At 40.4% G+C, this 21594-nt stretch overlaps 1 protein-coding gene across 2 annotated transcripts in view; it reads right to left on the reverse strand.

Moving 5' to 3' along the window:
- Window positions 1-6000: 6000 nt before the first annotated feature.
- Window positions 6001-21594, reverse strand: part of Pla2g4a (phospholipase A2 group IVA) — a 156754-nt gene continuing 141160 nt past the window's right edge. For both annotated transcript variants that reach the window (XM_013346713.2, XM_005348474.3), the window contains 3 exons: window positions 17755-17950; window positions 16250-16407; window positions 6001-6528 (listed from right to left, as the gene is read on the reverse strand). In XM_013346713.2, coding sequence (XP_013202167.1) covers window positions 6397-6528; window positions 16250-16407; window positions 17755-17950 — 486 coding nt within the window. In that variant the 3' untranslated portion in view covers window positions 6001-6396. The remainder of the gene's footprint in view (window positions 6529-16249; window positions 16408-17754; window positions 17951-21594) is intronic.

The raw sequence follows: 21594 nt of genomic DNA on the forward strand, positions 1-21594 counted from the left end.
TGAAGTCACATTTTTTTTATTGAAAAAATTTCTGCCTCCCATTTTCCTCCCCTCCCTCTACTTCTCTCCCCCCCACACTCCTTTCCCCCTCCCTCTCTAGTCCAAAGAGCAGTCAGGGTTCCCTGCCCTGTGGGAAGTCCAAGGTCCTCCCCCCTCCATCCAGGTCTAGGAAGGTAAACATCCAAACAGGCTAGGCTCCCACAAAGCCAGTACATGCAGTAGGATCAAAACCCAGTGCCATTGTAATTGGCTTCTCATTAGCCCTCATTGTCCACCATGTTCAGAGACTCCGGTTTTATCCCATGCTTGTTCAGTCCCAGTCCAGCTGGCCTTGGTGAGCTCCCAATAGATCAGCCCCACTTTCACAGTGGGTGGGTGCACCCCTCGAGGTCCTGACTTCCTTGCTCATGTTCTCCCTCCTTCTGCTCCTCATTTGGACCTTGGGAGCTCAGTCCGGTGCTCCAATGTGGGTCTCTGTCTCTATGTCCATCCATCGCCAGATGAGGGTTCTATAGTAATATGCAAGATATTCATCAGTATGGCTATAGGATAGGGCCATTTCAAGTTCCCTCTCTTCAGCTACCCAAGGAACTAACTGGGGACATCTCCCTGGACACCTGGGAGCCCCTCTAGAGTAAAGTCTCTTGCCAACCCTAAAATAGCTCCTGTAATTAGGATATATACTTCCCTGCTCCCATATCTACCCTTCCTTTATCCCAGCCATCCCATTCCCCCAATCTCACCCCATCCTCACCTTCTCACTTTTCTCGCCCCATCTACCCTTACCCCCATCCCACCCCACCCCCAAGTTCTCAATTTTTGCCCGGCAATCTTGTCTACTTCCAATATCCAGGAGGATGACTATATGTTTTTCTTTGGGTTCACCTTCTTATAAATAAGGATTAAGCACCAGGACAATAAATTAATGGGTTTCGCTTTACTTTTTAACAAATTGTTACGTGGAACTATGTCATGTCTGCCTCCACTGTCACAAAAGCCCTTGAAATGATTTTAACCTACCTCAGTTTCAATCCATTTGTGTTACTGACCTGGGAAACTGAGCAGGAAATGAAAGTGTGTTGAGATTCATCAGCATGATTCAAAGACCATGCCTGTCAGGAATTCTGGGAGGGAGAGAGGCAATGTGGGGAAAGTGTTTTCAAACCAAACTCTTCAGAGATTACTAACATACTGCCATCACCTCTGTGTTGAAAGACTCCCTTTAGACACAGAACAATCTTACTGAGTTTCTCTAAGCTTGCTTCTAGTCCTCAGTTATGGTTTATGTGAAATATCTCCCATAGGTTCATGCTTTTAAGTACTGAGTTCCCAGATAAGAGTGCATGGGGGCGGGGGATTGTGGGATCTTTCTGAAGGTGCTGGACTTGTCAGGGCTTTCTGGAAGATCAACATGGCTGCAAGCCACTGAGCCAAATCCTTCCATGACTTCTCACTATGATGGGCTATGTCCTCTCAAGCTATGAACTAGAACAAATTCTTCTCAGGTCCCTGAGCACAGGGGTCAGAGAAGTCCTTGTTCCGGAGGCAGTAAAGATGAATTCTACCTTCAGATACAGAGGTACGCACCTCCTCTCAGTTCACAGTCAGGTCAGTGGGTTTCAGTGCAGAATTCCCTGTTTGTTTTGTTCTGTTTTATGTGTTTAGACTGAGCTTTTTTTGAGGCATATGAACAATTCACTGTGGAAAACATTCTGCAGTTTTAGAGTTTCTTAAACTGATAAGCCAGTCAATCAGTGCCCCAAGTCCCTAAAGTAATGTTAACATGCATGGAAAAGATGTAGAATCCAAACCGAAGAAATAAGTTCAATTTGGAAGAGAAATAACCTGTCTCCTAAATCCCATTTGCAATTCTGTTTCTCTTTTAAATATTCAGCCTAAAGGCTGATGCATCATGAAAATTCCCCATATTATCTACTTTTGAAGCACAATCCACAAGAGCAATATGTTTGTCATTTGTTACTTCATGACTTGCGTAATTTTTTTCTTTCCCTTTCACAAGGTTGTAAGCTGTTTCATAAAACATTGAATCTCATGAGCTTTGGTCCATCTTAGGTCAAATTGTCTAGAAAAAAAAATAAACCAAACTGAAGGTTCTTGCTTGAGTAATGTATTAAAAGAATATACTTTGCTGACCCTGAGAATGAAAGAAAATTAAAAAAAATAGAAAGGGTGGTAAGTCAATGACATAGATTTATTGAGGTCTTAACTCAGAGAGAATCCTGGACCATGAAAACCATCCAGGAATGGCCCCATTTTGAGATACAGTGACCTCTGGACCCCACTTCAGTTAATCATAGTTATAGGATTCCAAGAAGGCTGTCATTACCACCCAAGCCACTGTCATCAGGTCAGAGCAATTCTCATAGAAATGAGGCGAGTATCCCAGGACCTGGAGGATAGGTGCTAACGCTTAGTAAAGGGGATCTGGAGGAATACCAATGATCCATGCCAAACACAGCATCTGACATGTATGAGAATAAATGTGCATAGACCTGCACTGTTTGAGGGTCCAACCAAAATCAAAAACAAAAAACAAAAAACAAAAAGGCAATTTTTCCATTCATTACAATTTATTTATTTTTTTTATTGTTTGTTTACTGTTTGGTGTTTCATAGTTTGTTTTTATACATATATAGTCAAGGGTAGAATTAATTGGATTTGTAAATAGGCATAATGCAATCAGGATGCCATAAAATACTTACCTTGAATTATTAGATAAAGTATTGAAAAATCATGGAGAGAAATGCTGTGGCAAGGTTACCCAATTCTTTACTTCTTGGGTTTTTTTTCAATACAGAAAAATTAAAACTTACATTGATCATATATAGTGGTTAAAGAAGAAACTATATATATATGAACAAAGAAAAACTGATTTTAAAATACCTTTTAATTTTGAGAGAAAACTCACTAAATGTATTGCCAACATTTCGAATCATTTGTGATATTTTTGAACCAATATCAAGCAGACAGAAACTTCAACTTACAAGTAGAAATATTTGGGCTCTCTCTCTCTCTCTCTCTCTCTCTCTCTCTCTCTCTCTCTCTCTCTCCTCTCCTTCTCCTTCTTTTTCCTTTTACAAAACATGTTGCTAAGCACAGGTCCTAAACTTCTGGATAATGTGCTTCTATTAAAAGAGGAATAATTTACTACAAAGCTCCAATACTCCCATCAAAGTCAGGATATTGATAAGAGTGTGATGGGATATACCTGTGAACCTTGCACTGTAGAGGCTGAGGCAGAAGGACTGCAACTTCATGATCAGCCTTGACTTCAATGTTAATTTGAGGGTAGCCTGGGCTACATAGGGAGATGCTGTCTCAAATGCATTCTTAAAATCAGGATGTTAGCTTTAATATGTAACTGTGATTAAAGCCTCTAACCCCACTCAGGTTTCAGTGATTGCCCCATTGACATCATTAGCAGGAAAAATTCGGTTCAGAATTGCACGATTTTCAGTTGCCACATCTCTTGAATTTTCAAAATAAAAAAGTTCTTCAACTTTTCCTTGACTTCACTGGCTTAATAGTTCTGAGATATCTTCTGCATTTCCCGCAGTTTGGGTTTGTCTGGTACCTCTGTGTGACCAGATTTAGTAGAGCATCTCAGGCAAGACAATGCCAGAAGTGAGGCAGTGTTGATCTGTGTCATTCTAGTTGTTAGCAAAAAAATTCTGATTATTACCATCCAAGTTATTACTTTTGACTAGCATCTCAGTTATCCTAGTATACAATTATTCTCATAAAAATGTGTCATCAAGTTGTATTTTTTATAAAATATGATTTCTAAGAAATATGTTAAGTGAACAAATTGGCAAAGCTGCATTAGTTCCTGCAGTTGACTACAATGATATGAACGATCATATGTATGTGGCTCCAGACAGACGCACAATGGTCTTTCACATGTTCATTTCATTCTCTTCTATAGATTGGGACATAAAGCCCACAAGTCAGAGCACCCCAACTCAGACATTAACTCAAGGAATTTTAGGCAAGTTTAATAACTATCTGGTTTTGTTCCTTCACAAGGATGTTTGGAAGTATAAATGAAATACAAACAAGGATATTGCCCTGAGGTGAAGCCACAATATTGTTTAAAACTAAACAGTTTTGTCAAGTTTTCAGCCTGTTCTTGGTTCCTAAAGTGCATGTGAGCTGCACTGTAGTACTGGCCTGTGCTCAACCCCTTTGGATGCTCACAAGTCACATCTTTGCTTTCATACCACTTTTCCACTGTGATCCTCTGAGGCCCATTCAAAGGCACACAAGTCCAGCACTTCTCATCTCTTTCTCATGCTTTAGGTGCCAGTCTCTCACATACTTGACTTGGTTATTGTTGGCTAATAAAACTAATTCTGGTGCAGACACAAAGCGTCCCTCACAAGGCTCATGCACAAGGCTCATTGACAGCTGGTGGGACTATTTGTGGAGGGTCTAAAAATGTTAGGACGTGGGGAGTGGGTGGATGAACCAGATCACTGTAAGTGTGTTCTTGGGGACAATATCATGTTCTAAGAGGTTTTCTATCACCTGTCTACCAAGAGGTGAAAGTCCATCTGATTGACATGATCCTGACACCATGAGAGTCCAAGAACCCAACAAGCAATCAAGAGTCTAAGTGAATCCTTCATTCTTTAAACTCTTTACAGCACGTATTCTGCAGAGTGATAAGAGAAGTAGCTAATACATCTCTTGAGTCCCCAAGGCAGGTGCTTTTTCCAGTGTCAATCAATATTATACTCCCAGATCCTGCAGCATGCCAACAGGGTATGCTGGACACTAATTCATTTGTCTTTTGCATAAACTTTAAAAAAAAAACTATCAACCCTTCATTTTTTCTTTACTGCATTTTGCCTTTGACCACAAGAAAGAATACGAAAGGAAAGAGAATTATAGAACAAAAAACATAGCTCAAAGTTAACTCAGAGAAAACAGAGAGCACAGGAAGTAGGGGAAGACTTTAGATTTGGAAGGTGCCCTCTGAAGCACAGCAGTCCAGCAACTCCTGAAACCACTGGCTTGCAGTAGAGGCTGCCCCAGAACACTGACTAAAGCCAGATACAGCCCTCCCACTGCTCTGGGTCAGCAGTTCTGGCTTGGTAAGGAGTCCTGGAGAACATCAACAGAGTAAAGTACTGCATTAGACATTATCACATATTTTTATATAAATGATTCTAAATGAATGCCACTTGCTGAACAAATTATATACACTCTTCGTTCAAAGAAAAAAAATTTTAAAATGTAAATTTCATAGGGCTTCAATAGTTAAGAGCACATACTGCTCATTCAGTTCCCAGCATTCACGGTAAGTGACTCCCAATCACCTGTAACTCTGGCTGCATGCAACTCAACACCTCTGGCCTCTGTGGACACCTTTATTTAGGTATAGATGCCTCCCACATAATTAAATTAAAAATAAAATCTAAGAATATCTTTTCATATTTATATTGCTCGAAGTCAGTGAATCTGGAAAATTATGGTAAAATATTTCCTTGAGAAAAGAACAAGGCCAGGGAGATGATTCAGTGGGGGGAGTGTTCATCTCGTAAGCATAATGAGGTGTGTTTGGGTCCCATGTGAGGCCAGCCTTGGCAGTGGGCATCTTTAACCCCAGCACCCTATGGTAAGATGGCAGGCAGAAATAGGTCAGGCCCTGGTAACTCAAGGGTAGCTACCTAGCATACCTAGCATACATAGCTACAAACAGCAAAGAAGCCCTGTCTCAAAAAATGTGGAAAGCAAGGACTAACACTGAGTTATCCTCTGACCTCCATACATACATCATGGTCTGAGCATATCTGCAATCACTCACATAAACATGCACAAAAAAATACACACACACACACACACAAACACACACACACACACACACACCATATACAGAACACTCACACAGAAAGATTTTTAAAAGATAACAAAAACTCAGGTCTCTCATGGTAATTTGTACATCAAAGTATTTATTTCATATGTGTTTATATGAATACTTAAATAAAAAATAGTGTTGTAGCATGGCATAAACACATCTAGTTTGTGAATAACATTCACACACAATGGGAAGCCTTACTTACTGAGCTGATTATTAAATATTTTAAAAGAAAATCACTTTACCTGTACTTTTTATAAAAGTACATGAAAAGCTAGTTAGTGAGGAATGTTTAAAATACAGTAGATATCCCTATGTTTATGTCAGAAAATTCATACTGACAGAAACTGTTGCTAAGAATTCCATAACCAACATTATTTTCCTCCTAATGCGCAGCTAAATCTCTGCAACTCTGAGTACTAGCCAGTCCCTAAGGCTCAGCAAGACCATCTCCAATGTGCTCTTGACTCTAATCGTCAGGGAATTCAAAGGGCTTGATCTTTCCAGCACAGAGACTACACCGTGGGTTTACTTAGAAACTCCTTGTTGAAGAATTTTCTTGCCTCGACATTACTCAGGGAAACAGAGCAACGAGATGGGTTCTGCCTTCTGTATTCAATGCTCTCAACAATGGCATCCTTAATCACCTGCCAAAGGAAACAGAAAAGAAATGTTATACACAGCTGTACATCCCAAAAACACTAGTTGAATGAAAACAAAAGGCCAGTTCTCTTTTTTTAGCGTCCCCATTTTGAAATTTATTGAGAAAAATGTGATTCTTTTGGGCATCTATGACAATGCAAGATCTCACTATTACATTCTTGTGAAGAAGAACCCCAGGAGTGCTCCGGGTGAAGAGGAAGACAGTTGCAACAAGGTAAATTCATGTTCCCTCCACCTAGTCTTCCCTAGGAAGTGAGAATATGAAAGGAAACACAAAATTCATAATTTGAATTTATATGTTAAAGAGGGGATAGGAGACCACACAGAAGGCAGATACCCTCTACAGGAGAGAGAAGGCCATCATTCACTAGGGAATTATCCATTTCGCTGATTCTGGCCAACAATCAGAGAACAAGTGTCCTCGAACTAACGTAAACCAAACTTTATGATTTTCCTCATGAAAATGAATTGCCGGTTTTCATCCAGAGTTGTCTCATATTTACCCAAGCTGATGATGATCGGGGACAACATATATCGTTTCTGGTACGAAATGATCCTTATTAGGAATTTTCGGAGAAAATGAAATTTGGATTTGGTTAGAGCCATTAGTGCCCAGTTGGGGAAACACTTTGGAAGTGGGACCGAAGGGTGTTCAAGAAGACTCTATTGCTGTTTTGGAGCCTTCGAAACATCAGGAAACCGCCACTCTTTCAGGAGCTGTCAACAATGTTGATGTTTGATGCACTAGAGGCAGAGGCAGCTGGAGCTATTAGATAGCCGGTCCCCTTTTCCTCCACTCCAGGGACTGTTACCTAAGTCTGAAGCACTGAGCAAATGTTTTCAGCTCTACACTGGGAGTACGAATGCCTGGCAAGTCCAAAAGGCTCAGGACCCATGGCCTCTCCTCCCACTCAGAACTCAAGTGGCTAATCTCACCAGAGACATACACATTCCAATACAAGCTCACTGAGCAAGTATGCTCCATTGCGTAGAACAGAGAAATAGGAGGGCTAAATTTTGCGCCATGTGGTCAGCAGCCAGCAACTTCTTATCACACCCATTGGAGGGAACCTCTATTTCTTCCAGAGTGGCTAACTAAATAATATGTCATCATGTTACCAAAACAAACAACAAAAAAAATTATCACAAAAGTTTGAGTTTTTTGTATGATTAAAAAAAAATACATCAGTCTCTGCTTGTGGCAGCGGACTCAAATATTACTGAAACTGTTAAGCAGGTGTATGTAGAGCTCATTTTCCCATAGTAAGGGAGACATAATAAATTCTGTACTTCAGTCTGTTGAAAAAGACTTGGGTCAAAGGCCTCCTTGGTCCTGTATGCCTAGACTATCTGAAATAGATGAAAACTAACCTAAATTCTTGAGATTATTTCTTCTTTAAAGACATTACATATTTTTATTTTATATGTGTATTTTGCCTGCATGAAAAGTGTACCATGTGTATGCCCTGCCTGCAGAACCCAGAGAGGGTGTTGACGCCTTGCAAATATTTCTAGACAATGTGAGTTGCCTCATGGGTGCTGGAAACCAAACCTGGGTCATCTGAAAGAAGAGGAAGCACTCTTAACTACTGAGCCATCTCCCCAGTCCTTGTTTAGTGGAATTGTATTTAGAATAACAGAAACATTATTAATCCTGGGATGCTGGGAATTGGAGACCATCAATATAAAGTACTGTGGACAATGACTGGCACATAGAAAGATCCTATAACAGATATGTGTTCACAAAGCTGCTTATGAAGTCTCTGTGATGAAAGGATGCCACTGAATAAAAAAAAAAGAAAGGAAGAAAGAAAGAGGGGCTGGAGAGATAGCTCAGAGGTTAAGAGCATTGCCTGCTCTTCCAAAGGTCCTGAGTTCAATTCCCAGCAACCACATGGTGGTTCACAACCATCTGTAATTGGATCTGGCCTGCAGGCATATACATAGACACAATATTGTATACAAAATAAATAAATATTTTTTAAAAAGAAAGAAAGAAAAGGAACATGACTGCTCCTGGGTATGAAGGAATAGAAAGTTTGTTTCATATATGTAGACGTGTGGGAGAGCATAGCCAGAGGCAGGGACATCTGGGGAAGTCCAGAGTGGACATGACTAGATTGAGCTGGGCCATGTAGGAGACAGGAGAGGAGTGCATCAGCCAAGAGGGCAAAGGTACAAAAAGTGCAGAAACCAAAATGTCTGAATTATATAAGAGCCACCGGAGGAAGGACAGCCCAATCCCTGGGCTAAAAAGTTCCAGGTAGGGGGCGGAGTCTGTAGCTACACCCTGTAACAAGTAGGGACTGAGGGATGCTGGGAGAAACTGATATCCAGTTTTGATATGTTCAATAGGCACCTCAGGTCTGAATGTTAATAGCTATGAAGCTTATAAGAAATAAGCAGGAGTAAGAAAGAGCTTATTGCCTGGTGTAAACCAGAAAATCAGTCCTGCTACTCAAATGAGCTGCTGTATTTCCTTGTAACAGCCTCTCTTTCTAGACTCCCAGGTTGCAATGCTACCCAGTTGGTTTCTGCTCCTTCAGATGTATCCCCTGGGAGCAGAGAAGTGTCAGGGAAACAAACTGCAACAGAAAAGACCCCAAGGACTGCTACACTAGTAATGACTGCCAGATGCTAATTCTCTGCAGTGAATTTGACACACACACACACACCCTAGGAGGAAAAACAACAGCCAGGGCGGTAGCTCAGTTGGTATAGTACTTGCCTAGTGTCTATGGCACCCTAAGTTCAGCCCCTTACACTATAGGAAAACACAAGAAAAAAAAAACAATATTAGTATCACAAATGAGTAAGTTTACCAAAATTTGGCCCTTGCTCATATTCCTAATTTTAAGCCTTTCTTATAAGTGGAAAACCAACATTTATATTTATAACTGAAAACCCAAATCATCTGGGATAAGAATGTGCAAGCTGAACCACTAGGTGTCATGTTAACACTATGAAACCACTGGACAGGCTCTCATCCCTCAGAACACAGCCTAATGCTCCCTGGGAACTGGATGCTGTCATGCAAACTAAAATGCAGTATGAAGTCACTTGCTGACTGTAAAGCTTTTATCATGCCACATGCTATATCTTGGTATATCTAAGATGTATTATATCATATCTGTATCTTTCTAATTTTTATTTTCACCAGGAGTGATCTTAGAGGGTTTACATAAGTAATTGCTTTTCTCCTTTTACGGGATTCCAAATCCATCCTGTCAGGTTTATTTCAGCAAAATCCCATGTACACTTATCTTCATCCTTACTGTTCACCCCAAGTATGATGCATGCTATCTTTTACTGCACTGTTCAAGAGATCCCCTTTATTCTAAAGCAATATGGGGTAGATAAATGAGAAAGAAAATAAACTTCGAACATGAGATCTTCCTCCTTCCCATCAAAACAAATCTGGAGATGTGTAACTGAACTATTTATAGACAAATGTGGAATGCTTCAGCATCAAATTAAAACAGTCTCCCAAGAAAGAAAATTATGGTGGATTGAAAAGGGTGTAAAAGTTACCGATATAACAAACAACTGCTGCTTTCATGAAAATTACTCTGAATTTTCTGGCTAATGTTCACTTTCCCATGAAATCTGAAATATCATGAAAACAGGGAATCTTAGTGTTTGATTCCAGCACTGAGGTCATGGGAGGCATATAACAAGTATTTTTCAGGAAAAACCATGGGGAAAATACAACTGGAGCTAAACACACATGATTGTATAAGCATAAGGGGGCAGGTAGTTTTCTCCATGAACAACCATACAAAGCTAAGAATAGAATTTTGTGGTAGAAGAGAGACATAGAAGACACACGGACACTGGTTGTCTTGGGTGGAAAAGAAACTGTGGAACATTAAAAAATAAGGCCATTTGGGAGATACGGAAAAGAGTAGAGAAGATTTACTATAAGCCCAGTCCCGACTCCAAAACTGTTGTGGTATATTTGTGCATTGTGTGAAGATGTTCTGCTGTGATTAGTGTAAGAAAAGTTGAACAGTCAATAACTAGGCAGGAGAGATTAGGTAGGACTTCCTGGTAGAGAGAGAACCTGGGAGGAGGAGTCGAGACACACTATTTTGGCAGCAGACTGAGACCAAGTTGAATATGCTGTACTGTGAAGAATAACCAATCCACATGATAGAACATAGATGTTTAAAAATATGGGTCAATTAAGTTATAAGAGTGAGCAAGGGAAAAGTCCCAAGATAAAGCCAAGCTTTCATAATTAATAATAGGTCTCTGGGCCATTATTAGTGGGCTGGTGGTATAAAGGTAGCTTAACAGGAAAGCTCTGCTACACAAAACTGTGACTTCCGGGATTTTGCCTAATTAATCCATTACTCAATTCCCTTATCTATAAATTAAACCACACACACACACACACACACACACACACACACACACACACACACACATCCATCATGCTTCTTAGGCTAATCTTGTACTGAGTATTTAGGAGGAAATATTTGATTAATTCTAAGCACTCAAAATCTCCTTGTTTTGGTTGTCTTTTTGTTTGGGGGCTTGTTTTGTTTTGTTTTGTTTGGTGTTTTGTTTTATTTTGTTTTGTTTGGTGTTTTGTTTTGTGTTTCTGAAACAGAGTCTCCCTATGGAGCCCAAGCTGCAAACTCGGGGTCTTCTTGCCTTTAGCTTCCTGAGTGATGAGACTGCAAGCTTGGACTCCATATTCTTTTGCTGTTACATATCCCTGTGACCCTGAAACAGTGCCTAGCACCGCTGATAATAAAGACACATTCAACTAATGTACACACGAGATGCAATGAGATCCTGTAGAACATGGATGGAAGGTGAGTTTGGGGCTGTGTGGATTCACACACCTTCAAATGACAGCCTCAAAGAAAGCCCTGTCCTATTGTCTCCTGCCTTCTTTTGCTACCCTCCTCAGGCAAGCCATAGAAATGAGCATCCCTCTTCCCAAAGGAGAGTATAGAAGTTATAACTCCTTATTATGGTCTGAAAGGTCTGGAAGCATTGCTACGATTTGCCACCTTTCATTCCTTAGACACACTCATAAAGGAGTTCTCTACCCTTTCTGAGGGCACGTCATAAGATTCCCCCTATCCCTGCAACATACACTTCAAAACACCCTGCCCATATCCAAAAGGATGGAATGCTACCCAAAGATCAGAAAATCCAAACAAATAGACTTCTCTAGGATTTTTCTCAGAATTAGACCCTAACCATATCAAACAATCATATTTCTATACACCTGTCACAAAATCTAGATTCAAAAAAATGGGTAGTCCATTTAAAATCTGAATCTTTTCTCTGAAGGTTCCCATGCTATGTTCAAATGAGCCCATTAGGGTTCTTTTTTTTTTTTTTTTGGTTTATCTATCTTTTATTTACGGTGCTTGCCAACACTGAGTATGATGGGCAGAGGAACCACTGCCTCTCCTCCACTGCAGGATTAACAAAACAGGCCAAGATATGCAACAGATTGCATATTACTGCAGTTATTACATAATTGCAGATTATCTTTTGAATAGTCAAAAACCTCAACTTGTACCTAAGCAGGGTAATCACAATGATTAAATGCCATTAATGTAAGAATTAACTACTAGTAATTCTGACACACACTTTCCCCCATTCTGATTATTACCCATGTTTTACACTGTGATTGGTTAACACTGATGGTCATCTTGTCAGGGTCTAGAGACATCTAGGAGCTAAATCAGAGCATGGTTGTGAGCAATTAGTTGGGGTAGGAAAAAGGAACTTACGTGGGTGGCACCACCCCATGTACTGTACTCCCCACTGCTTTGTGGCTGCCAATGCAATGCGATCAGCTGCTTCATGTTCCTGCAGCCATGACTTCGCCACCATGCCTGATGACACCCTTGACTCGTGAAATAAACATGTCCTGTTTCTGTCACATACTTTGTCATGTGAGCCAGAGAAGTAACTAATTAAAACACCTTATAAAATTATCTGACCAAAAGTTAAGCTGACTGTTATGCATACTGGCCTGAATTGAATGTAGTAAAATATAAAAGTTATCATAGAATCTGCCACCTTGTCGATGGAATGAGAATAGAAAACAAAGTGAACCAACAGGTACTGCAAAAGAGTCCTCCAAACACTCGTTCCCTCATGGTCACGGTAGTGGTTTATGGCTGCATAGGCTGCATGGTCAGGCATGCGCTGTGTGCAGGTTTCATGGTCAACAGCTCCATCTCCAAGAGTGACAACTTTTATCTTGACCCTCATTATCTTCAGTCAGTCGATGACTTATAAAAATAAATTGATTAAAAACACATTGTGTATTCACTTGAGGCGCCAGGCATTATGATCACTATCCCTAGAGTACAGAAAATAAGCAAGTTGCTGTTTTATGGAATTTAGAATTTATAACTACAAGCAGAAGAGATTATGAAAACTAATAATAATTCATCACATTAGCTGTTGCAGTTTCCCTAGTGCCTATTATATCCTAAATCCTTGTTATTGTAACTAAATTTCATCCTAATCCTATTCAATATATCATTGTTTGCCAATAGAAAAGAACAAAATAATCTGCCAATCCAAGGCCACCCAGTTAAGAGACAGCTGAGAAATGACTAGACACTCAATTTGGCTTGAAACCAAAGCCTGAGGAAACCACGTACCACATGTCCACCAGTCCAAGTCACTATACCTTACGTTTCTAATAAGGAAAAAAATGTAAATCCCACAGAATTCCATAACTGTAAAAGCCTTGAGACAACATTCATCGAAAAGGAATTTGGGAGGACTGAGTAAGTACAGAAAACCGATGCTAATGGAAAGGCCAGACTGCTGTCAAAAAGTGAGCCAGAGCAGAGGTAAAAAAATATCCTCTAAAGGATTTCCCGGGAAAATGATCAACAGGAGTTCCCAGCTGCTAGATACACAGTGGCCTTTTCAGAACAAAACCAGATCAGAAAACAAATAGAAGAAATATACCTGAAGCCACAGTGGCTCTGGTCACAAGGTTGGAAACTGTCTTAGACTTTAGCAGATGAAAGACTTTGCATCCTGTGTTATTCAGTTATTGTCGCCTGAAAACCACTTCCCAAATGGAACTATTTGAGAAGGATAAGATTGTGTGGCCTTGTGGGAGTGGGCTTTGATATTTCAAAAGCCCATGCCATCCTCAGTTAGATTTCTCTCTGCTTTGTGGTTATGTCTCAAGATGCAGCTCTCAGGAACGCCTCCAATACTCTGAGTTTTGCCTGCAGCAATGTTTCTCAGCCATGATGGTCATGGAGATATGCTCTGAAACCGCAAGCCTCAATAAGCACTCTCTGATAAGTTGCCTTCGTCATGGTATCTTATCATAGCAATAACGATGTAACTAAGACATGGCCTATACTGTATTTAAAGATACTATAAAACCTGCATCTTTACCTCGAAATGCCATGCCACATATGTTAGTAAAAGCTATAAAAACTGTTTGTTCACATAAGCAGGGTATTTGCACATAGAAACTCACAGTGGCTATGACACCAAACTCAAAATCTATCCAAGCTCAAGACAGACAAAAATCCCATCATATAGGGGTAGAGGTGGTCACAGTGCTCCAACTTCAGCTCAGGCGCTATTGGTAACTGAAGGAAGAGCCAATTTTTCTTTAAGAATATGGGCCCTGGTAGGTTGAACACTCTCTAATGGATGGTCACAGACCCAAGACAATATAGGTAGCACCAATTAGACTTAATGGCCTAAAGAAAAAATGAGACACAAAGTTGAGTGTGTGTGTGAAATTGGGGTGGATCTGAGAGTAGACTGGGGGGACAGCATATGATAAATATACAATGTATGAGATCCCCAAATTTCATACATATTATATGCATTATTATTATAAATAATACTTAGTAGTTTATGAAGAACCAATGTTTATTGGGCTATACTGAGGATAGTGGCTTTGGAATTTTTGTTCAGGCTTTAACTTTGTCATGTCTGCGTCAAATAAACTACCTTGAGGAACACTTGTAAAAACTGTAAACAGAACTATACAATTACTTCAGAAGATGTTTTTAGCAGGTCTAATATAAACAGGGACTAAAAATAGCAAGAGAAATGCGGCTGCTTAAAATACATATGTGAGTGTGTTCATTCCTAAGTCAGATAGAGGATATTTATAACCCTTACAATACTAGTCCTTTTCATTAGGGGATGATTTATCAAATTCAGTTGATTTCTATCCCCAAGGAATGTATGTCTATTAGTTTCAAAACAGAAAATTGGAATCTCCTTAGCTCTCTTCTCCTTTAGTGTGATTAAACTTTATAAAAGAGAGCTCTCCTGGGGGGGGGGGGCTGGAGAAGGGCTAAGAGATTAAGAACACAGGCTGCTTTTCCTAAAGGCCTGAGTTTAGCTCCTATCAGCCATGGAAGGCACCTCACAATTGCCTGTGGCTGTGGCTGCATGGAACTCTGACACCTCTGGCCTCTGGGGGCACCTGCGCTCACAATCCCGCCTCCTACAAACACACATAAAATGAAATCTCAAATAAAATAAAATGCAACTCTATTCTGACCATTTCTATGTGTTCCTTGTGTCACAACACTCATTCTCTTCGAATTTAACCATCACGACAGACATAAAGCAGCAAGAGGTTTTTAAATATTTATCCCTGTGTAAAATTTAGTCAGCATATGTGAAGGAAATAATGTGTTGCAACTTTTAGTAACTATGCTACATGTTAGGCATCACATACTGGAAAGTCGAAAAAGAAGGAATTTTAGAATTAACAGGAACTGAAGTATCTTAGGAAATTTTTCATATGCTCGTAAAAATGTATTGATTTAAAAGTATTATGGTCATTATGTCATGACGGCATTTGACCTCTCTTTAACTGTCTCATGGAAAACAAAAGAAACAAGCACTCTGATGTATCATCTGTCCCTTAGCACAAAATCTAGTTAAGTTCTGAAGAAGTTGCACATCCAGGTGTTCTTTGCCGCCATTCATCACCTCCAAGAGGACCAGCAAATCAGAGATGACACACAGCTCTAATTTGCTGTCTTTTCCTTACTATATACAATCCAAGCAAGCCAACGAGCTCAGCTTTCACAACTGATGATGCCTGGCTAGTGGCTGAGATTTGGGCCCACTAGCAGATGATCTCAATCACACAACAGTATTCTGACACGGGGGCAGTTAGCCCTAACCAATCTCAGAGACAAAGACTTTTAACAGCAGGTGTGCTAGCGATGGATAAGAACGTCTGACAGTGAGGGAAAAACGTGCTTCTAAAGTCTCTCTCACAAAGCACAAGTGAAAGGTTAAAACTGCAGTAAGCTCTAGGATTTGGCAATATTGTCATGAGCTACAGAAGACAAACGTTTGAGAGCAATAAGTCATCGGTGAGGTAACAGCACTCCACGTTCACTCCCCTGCCTATACGCTGCCCTTCCATCACTTCCTTCTTTTCATAAATTATCTTATCATGAAAAGAGATGAGGACAGCTGGGAATGAATCCTCATGCCACCAAACAATACTATAAAGTGTGCGTTCTGATTAGCAGCAGACAGTGATGTCGTTATTAGTGAATTCTATGTGTTCTTTTATAGGTTAGTGAAATGATTCCTAAGAAACAAGGCACTGCACTGTGGATTGGGCCATTCCCAAGCCTGATTCATCTTCTTATTGAATTCACCTGCTTGCTAGAGACTTCACATGCTAATGGTTGGGGAGATACTCACATCAATGTTGTTCAGCGTATTGAAGTACATCAGATCATGTAGCCTTTTGAATGCTTGATTTGGATACTGAAAGTTGAAGGTTGAAAATGGCGATTCAGGGTCATCAAAAATGTCGAAGTCAGCTATTTCTTTCTCCTCTTTTGTTTCCCTTGGGACTCCTATATGCCAAAAAAAAAAAAGTATGAATCTTGCTTTTAGAAACAGACAAACAAAACCTCCCAAACATACAAGCAACCATGAAGACAGCACTGAGAGTCACCAGAAAAGCTATGATTCCCAAAAGCAACTATTTACCCCAATCAGCCACACTCAAGTTGTAATGGTACCCAGCTCCCAGACAGCCACACTCAAGTTGTGATAGTACCCAGCTCTGAGACAGCCACACTCACGTTGGAATGGTACCCAGCTCCCTTGCCTGTTGGTATATGGGTGGAAAGGATGAATCTATAGTCTGGGTGTTCTGCCTTGCACTTTCCCAGATGGGTCGTGTTCCTCCTGGGGTAACTGACTTGCTAGGATGTGCATTGCTGTCTGACTCCTTGCCCAGTATCACTTCCTCAGTCCGTTACAAATAAACCATTTGCACTTGACTTTTGTCCTGAGACTCTTCCTCTGGGGAAATCCAAACCAAAACACTGAATCCTCTTCAAGCCCCAGAAATCCCTGGACTTACCAACCTCTTTGTTTCTCCCTGAGAACTAACAGTAATAGAATATTGACTAGGTTGCTTTCAGTTTGCTACCAGGTTTCACTTTGAAACTAGGGTTTCCGTTTGAAAAAATGGCAGCCACCATTTCTTCTCCCTTTTATGAGGCATGTCTCATAGCTCTACCCTTACTAATATTTTTTTAGGATTCTGAGGAATGTAAGAAAAAAACCTTCTTTGCTGTATCCTCACACCCATCTCTTTTGTCTTTTTCCATTCACAAAATGAAAAATTACATCTTCTGGTCTGAAAAGTGTTTAGCGTTTAATGCCCCTATGCATCCTTCTTTGGTTAATGGGTATCTCTTAGGATGCATAAAAGTCCACCTAATCCTCCAGATATGGAAAAACAGAATAATCATTCCTTGAACTACATTCTCCTTTGCTGTAAAATACAATGTGGAAGCCCAAAATGGACAGTCACACAGCACTGTTAGATTACATCGAGTTTTGTGGTCAATTCATATTCCCAGAGGCTCTGAATGATTTTATTTTAAAGACAAGATCTGCTTCACCAGGGCGAAAGTCAAACTCTTTAACATCCTTTATGAATAGGATATCTATCAAACCCAAGTCTCTGGTTCAATGCTCTAGCAATTCTTGCTGAGCTTGTCATTCGTCTTTCAGTTTCTCTATCATGAGGAACTCGAAATTTGGGGGTAAAAAAAGAAGGAAGCACTTGGACTCTCGGGTCACGGCTATTCGTCACAGTAAGAGAAGCACTCCCTGCCATCACAGTGCATGGGACAGTGTCAGTACAGTCACGTCGCCAGTCAGACTTCAACCTCATGGCAACACACCTGGGGCCTTGTACTTTCTGAAGTTGATGTTGGCCAGAACAAAGTGGATAATGGTAGGGCAATCATTCTCCACCTCGGGATTCTTGGGTTTGAAGACGTAGCATTCCTTCAGACCTTCCCTATCAAACACATACGGGTCGATCTTAGGAAAGGGGAGCTTGTTCATTCTAGCCCACTTCTCTGCAAGTAGAAGTTCCTGCGGGGGAAGAGAAGGACGCATTTAGAAATGTTCAGTCTTCCTTTATTCAGCTGGTCTGTCCGTCATTCTGCATCCATAAGGTATTATTATCTGCCAGCAGTTGCTAAGACAAAACAAAAAACAAACAGACAAAGCCAACACTGCCCTAAAGGGCTGTGCAAATCACCAATATCTATATTAAAATTTTTTTTCCCTAAACAAACCCAATACTGTTCCATTAATTCTCAGCACAGGCTAGCTAAATAGCAGGCATTTGACGAATTTAACAATGAACGGAACTGAGTATGAATTTGCTAGAGGAAAAACAAGTGGTTCCAAAATATTTGCAACTATATGAATGGGTTTTAAGGCTTGGGAAGTTAAAGACTCTCACACCGAAGAACAGGAACCACTGTGCTTTGGTTGGTTTCTGTTGTTGCTGTTTTTGTCAACTTGACACAAGCTAGAGCTATTTAAGAAGCTGACACCACAAATGAGAAAACGCTTCCACTAAGACTGGTTTGCAGGGAACCTGAGGGGCATTTCTTTTCTCCTTCTATTTTTTTATGTTTCAAGACAAGGTTTCTTTGCAAAGCCAGGGAATTTTCTTAAATAGTAATTGATGGGGGAGATTCTAGCATACTGTACATGGTGCCAATCCTTGGGCAGGTGGTTCTGATGTATATAAGGAAGCAAATTGTGTAAGCCAGGGAGCACCACTCCTCCATTGCCTCAGCATCAGTTTCTGCCTCCACTGTTCCAACTTCCCTGGACCACAAGCTGTAAAATGAAATAAATCCTGTCCTCCCCAAGTTGCTTTTGGTGATGGGATTTCTTTATTTGTTTGTGTGTTTGTTTTTGTTTTTCTTGGTTTTTGTTGTTGATGTTGTTTTTTGTTTTTGTTTTTTCGAGACAGGGTTTCTCTGTGTATCAGTCCTGATTGTCCAGGAACTTGCTTTGTAGACCTGGCTGGCCTCAGATTCACTGAGATCTGCCTGCCTCTGCCTCCCAAGTCCTGGGATTAAAGACATGCCCCATCACCACCCTTTGGTTATGGAGTTTCATCAAAGCAATGAAAACCCTAACCAAGATATCCTGTTATTGGATTTTATACCATCCTGGTGCCAAAAACATATGAATTAAATTATTTTTGCTAAGAATGTGCAATTTAAGAGCAGCTCCCCATTAACTTCAGTATCAACCTGGTACAGGTTCTTGCACAGCTGGTAAGATTCTCTTTGTAGAGAAAGTACTTTTGAAAACAAGGCAAGCTGTGGGTTTTAGAGGAGCTACGACATGCAATGAGGTTTCCCAGCTGTTAGTGTGGAATGGTCCGAGGTACGTAATGGTCTCTTCATTTCTTGTATGTATGACAGCACAGCATACTTCATAGTATTTTGTAATACTAGGAAATTGATTTTTAAGGATGTTTCATTTTGTTTTCTGTAATAAAATTATGCACATTTTAAAACTAAATTTACGTATACAAATTGACTTTGTTTGGCTTCTACTTATGAAAAAGAAATAGAACTTCAGGCCTCAGTGCATCAAATCAATGAGTTCTGAAAAGTATGAGAAACCCCATCTCAAAGAATATGGTGGAGAGCAATTGGGGAAGGCATCCAATATCCATTTCTGGCCTCCATACACAAGTACAGATATATGCGTGTACATCACATTTTCACATGAGTATACCCAACATGAACATATACATGCATACTGCATTTATACACACACACACACACACACACACACACACACACACACACACACACTAAATCTAACCTGGCAGAATCACCGTGGAAGGTTGTCAGGAAAAGATAGGTCTCATTTCTTTTTCTCTGCAGCCTTGAGGGCCAGAATAAATAAGTGGTTATAGAGCACTATGGTGTAAAACCACAGATTTGGCCCAGTGCCTGAACCCTAATGTCCGTTCTGTAGACTCGAGGATCTTTCTGAGCTTAATATTCTTAACCGTAAGACACAGAAAGCAATCTGAATGGAAAGAACTCACACTTTACAGTACTTAGACAACACCTATCACACAGAGAGAGCTATACAAATATACAATCACTAAATAAGGACATAGAGAAGAGAAAAGTGAAGAAAAAAAGAAGAGAAAGGAAGAAAAGCAGGAACCATATTAGAGAGACTCCTCAATGGATGGAGTTCTGGGCAAACCACTAAAATTAGCTTTTCCGAAGTTCTCCTGTCATGCTGATTTAGTCAGTAATATAATTTCTACCTCTGCAAAATACCACTCTCTTCACGAGATAGCTCTGAAGGTTAGAGATGAAGAATAAAAATCTTAGGTGGACAGCAAGAAAGTACTTTAACCTAGGACCCTAAGTTGAGAGAACATTCAGATTTCACTGCTCTTGATGTTTCAGAAAAGTGATGGACTCTACATGCCTGCATGTTTGTGTATGTATAGGTATATCCCTGAAATACAACCTGCTCAGTATGCATCAAGGTACTTGTATGCATGTTCTCTTGAATGACCATTTGGTAGTGGGTAACCAATGGGTGTGCTCTTTCCTGGGGAAGACCATGTCTCCCACTCTCAACATTCCTTAGTTGTCTGGAGTTCTTCATGTAGTGTTGAGGCTTCATGGTCTTTTCCATCAGCCTCAGAAGAGAGCAAGGAGGGGCAGAGGGAGGGTTTGGAGGGAAGAAAGGAAGTGGAGATGATCTAATTATATTGTAATCTCCCTAAAAAGCAATAGAGACCCTAAATATTCTAGCAAACTAAATAAAATGTCATGAACTTTAAGTTGAGCAATTCTCCCAAGATTTACAAAGGAATAGAATCTGAGAGAAGGGGATTTAATAGATACGAAAGCCACTGTTTCATAATACACTCTGTTGAATACAGTTATGCTTTGCTAACACATTCACAGATATAAAACTTCTTGTCTGAACTCTGAGGACACTTCTCTCATCCCTCCTTTCTCCCTTACCCACCCTATGCAGCTGAACTCCTGCTAGTTCATGTCTAGCACTATCCACAATTATTCATTCACGATTAGTCCATACCACGGCCAGACCCAAGCTCATACAGTAAGGCAGCTGCATGAGGGCAAAGACCAGAAGCTCCCTAATGTTTACAAACATGAGTCAGGGATGACCAAACCGTGTGTGGCTGTGTGGAGAAAGAGGGAAAGGGTTGAGGTAGAGAGAGACGTCTGGCTATTTTTAGCTGGATGGAGTTATACTGGAATCAGGAAGTGATGGGAACTTTCCCTTTTCTGCTCCGCTCCTGACGTGGAAAAGATTAGACAGTGGTGACTGCAAAGGCCATGATTACAGGATGGAAAAACATCTTCTTCCTGCTGTCTCCTCTCTCTCCAGAAAGACCGAGAAACAATGACACGGACTGTGTGCAGAGCCCCACGGTTAAAGAATTAAAATAAAGACAATGTTTTAGTGAGCCAAAAGACCTGATTCTGAAATGACAGCAACACACCGGCAGTGTGCCATGCTGTAACATCTATCAGCTGCTGCTTGATGGCCCAAGATGCTTCACTGTGGCAGGCACTGATGGACTGTAAGTTTACATAAGTGCCAACTACAAACACAGCTTTCTATAGAGTAAAGAATGAGGGACCTTCATTCGAAGTGATACTTTCAAAAATGTCTAGGTACTAAACCATAACAAAACA

Source organism: Microtus ochrogaster, chromosome 6 (assembly GCF_000317375.1).
Source record: "Microtus ochrogaster isolate Prairie Vole_2 chromosome 6, MicOch1.0, whole genome shotgun sequence".
Classification (NCBI taxonomy): Eukaryota; Metazoa; Chordata; class Mammalia; order Rodentia; family Cricetidae; genus Microtus; species Microtus ochrogaster.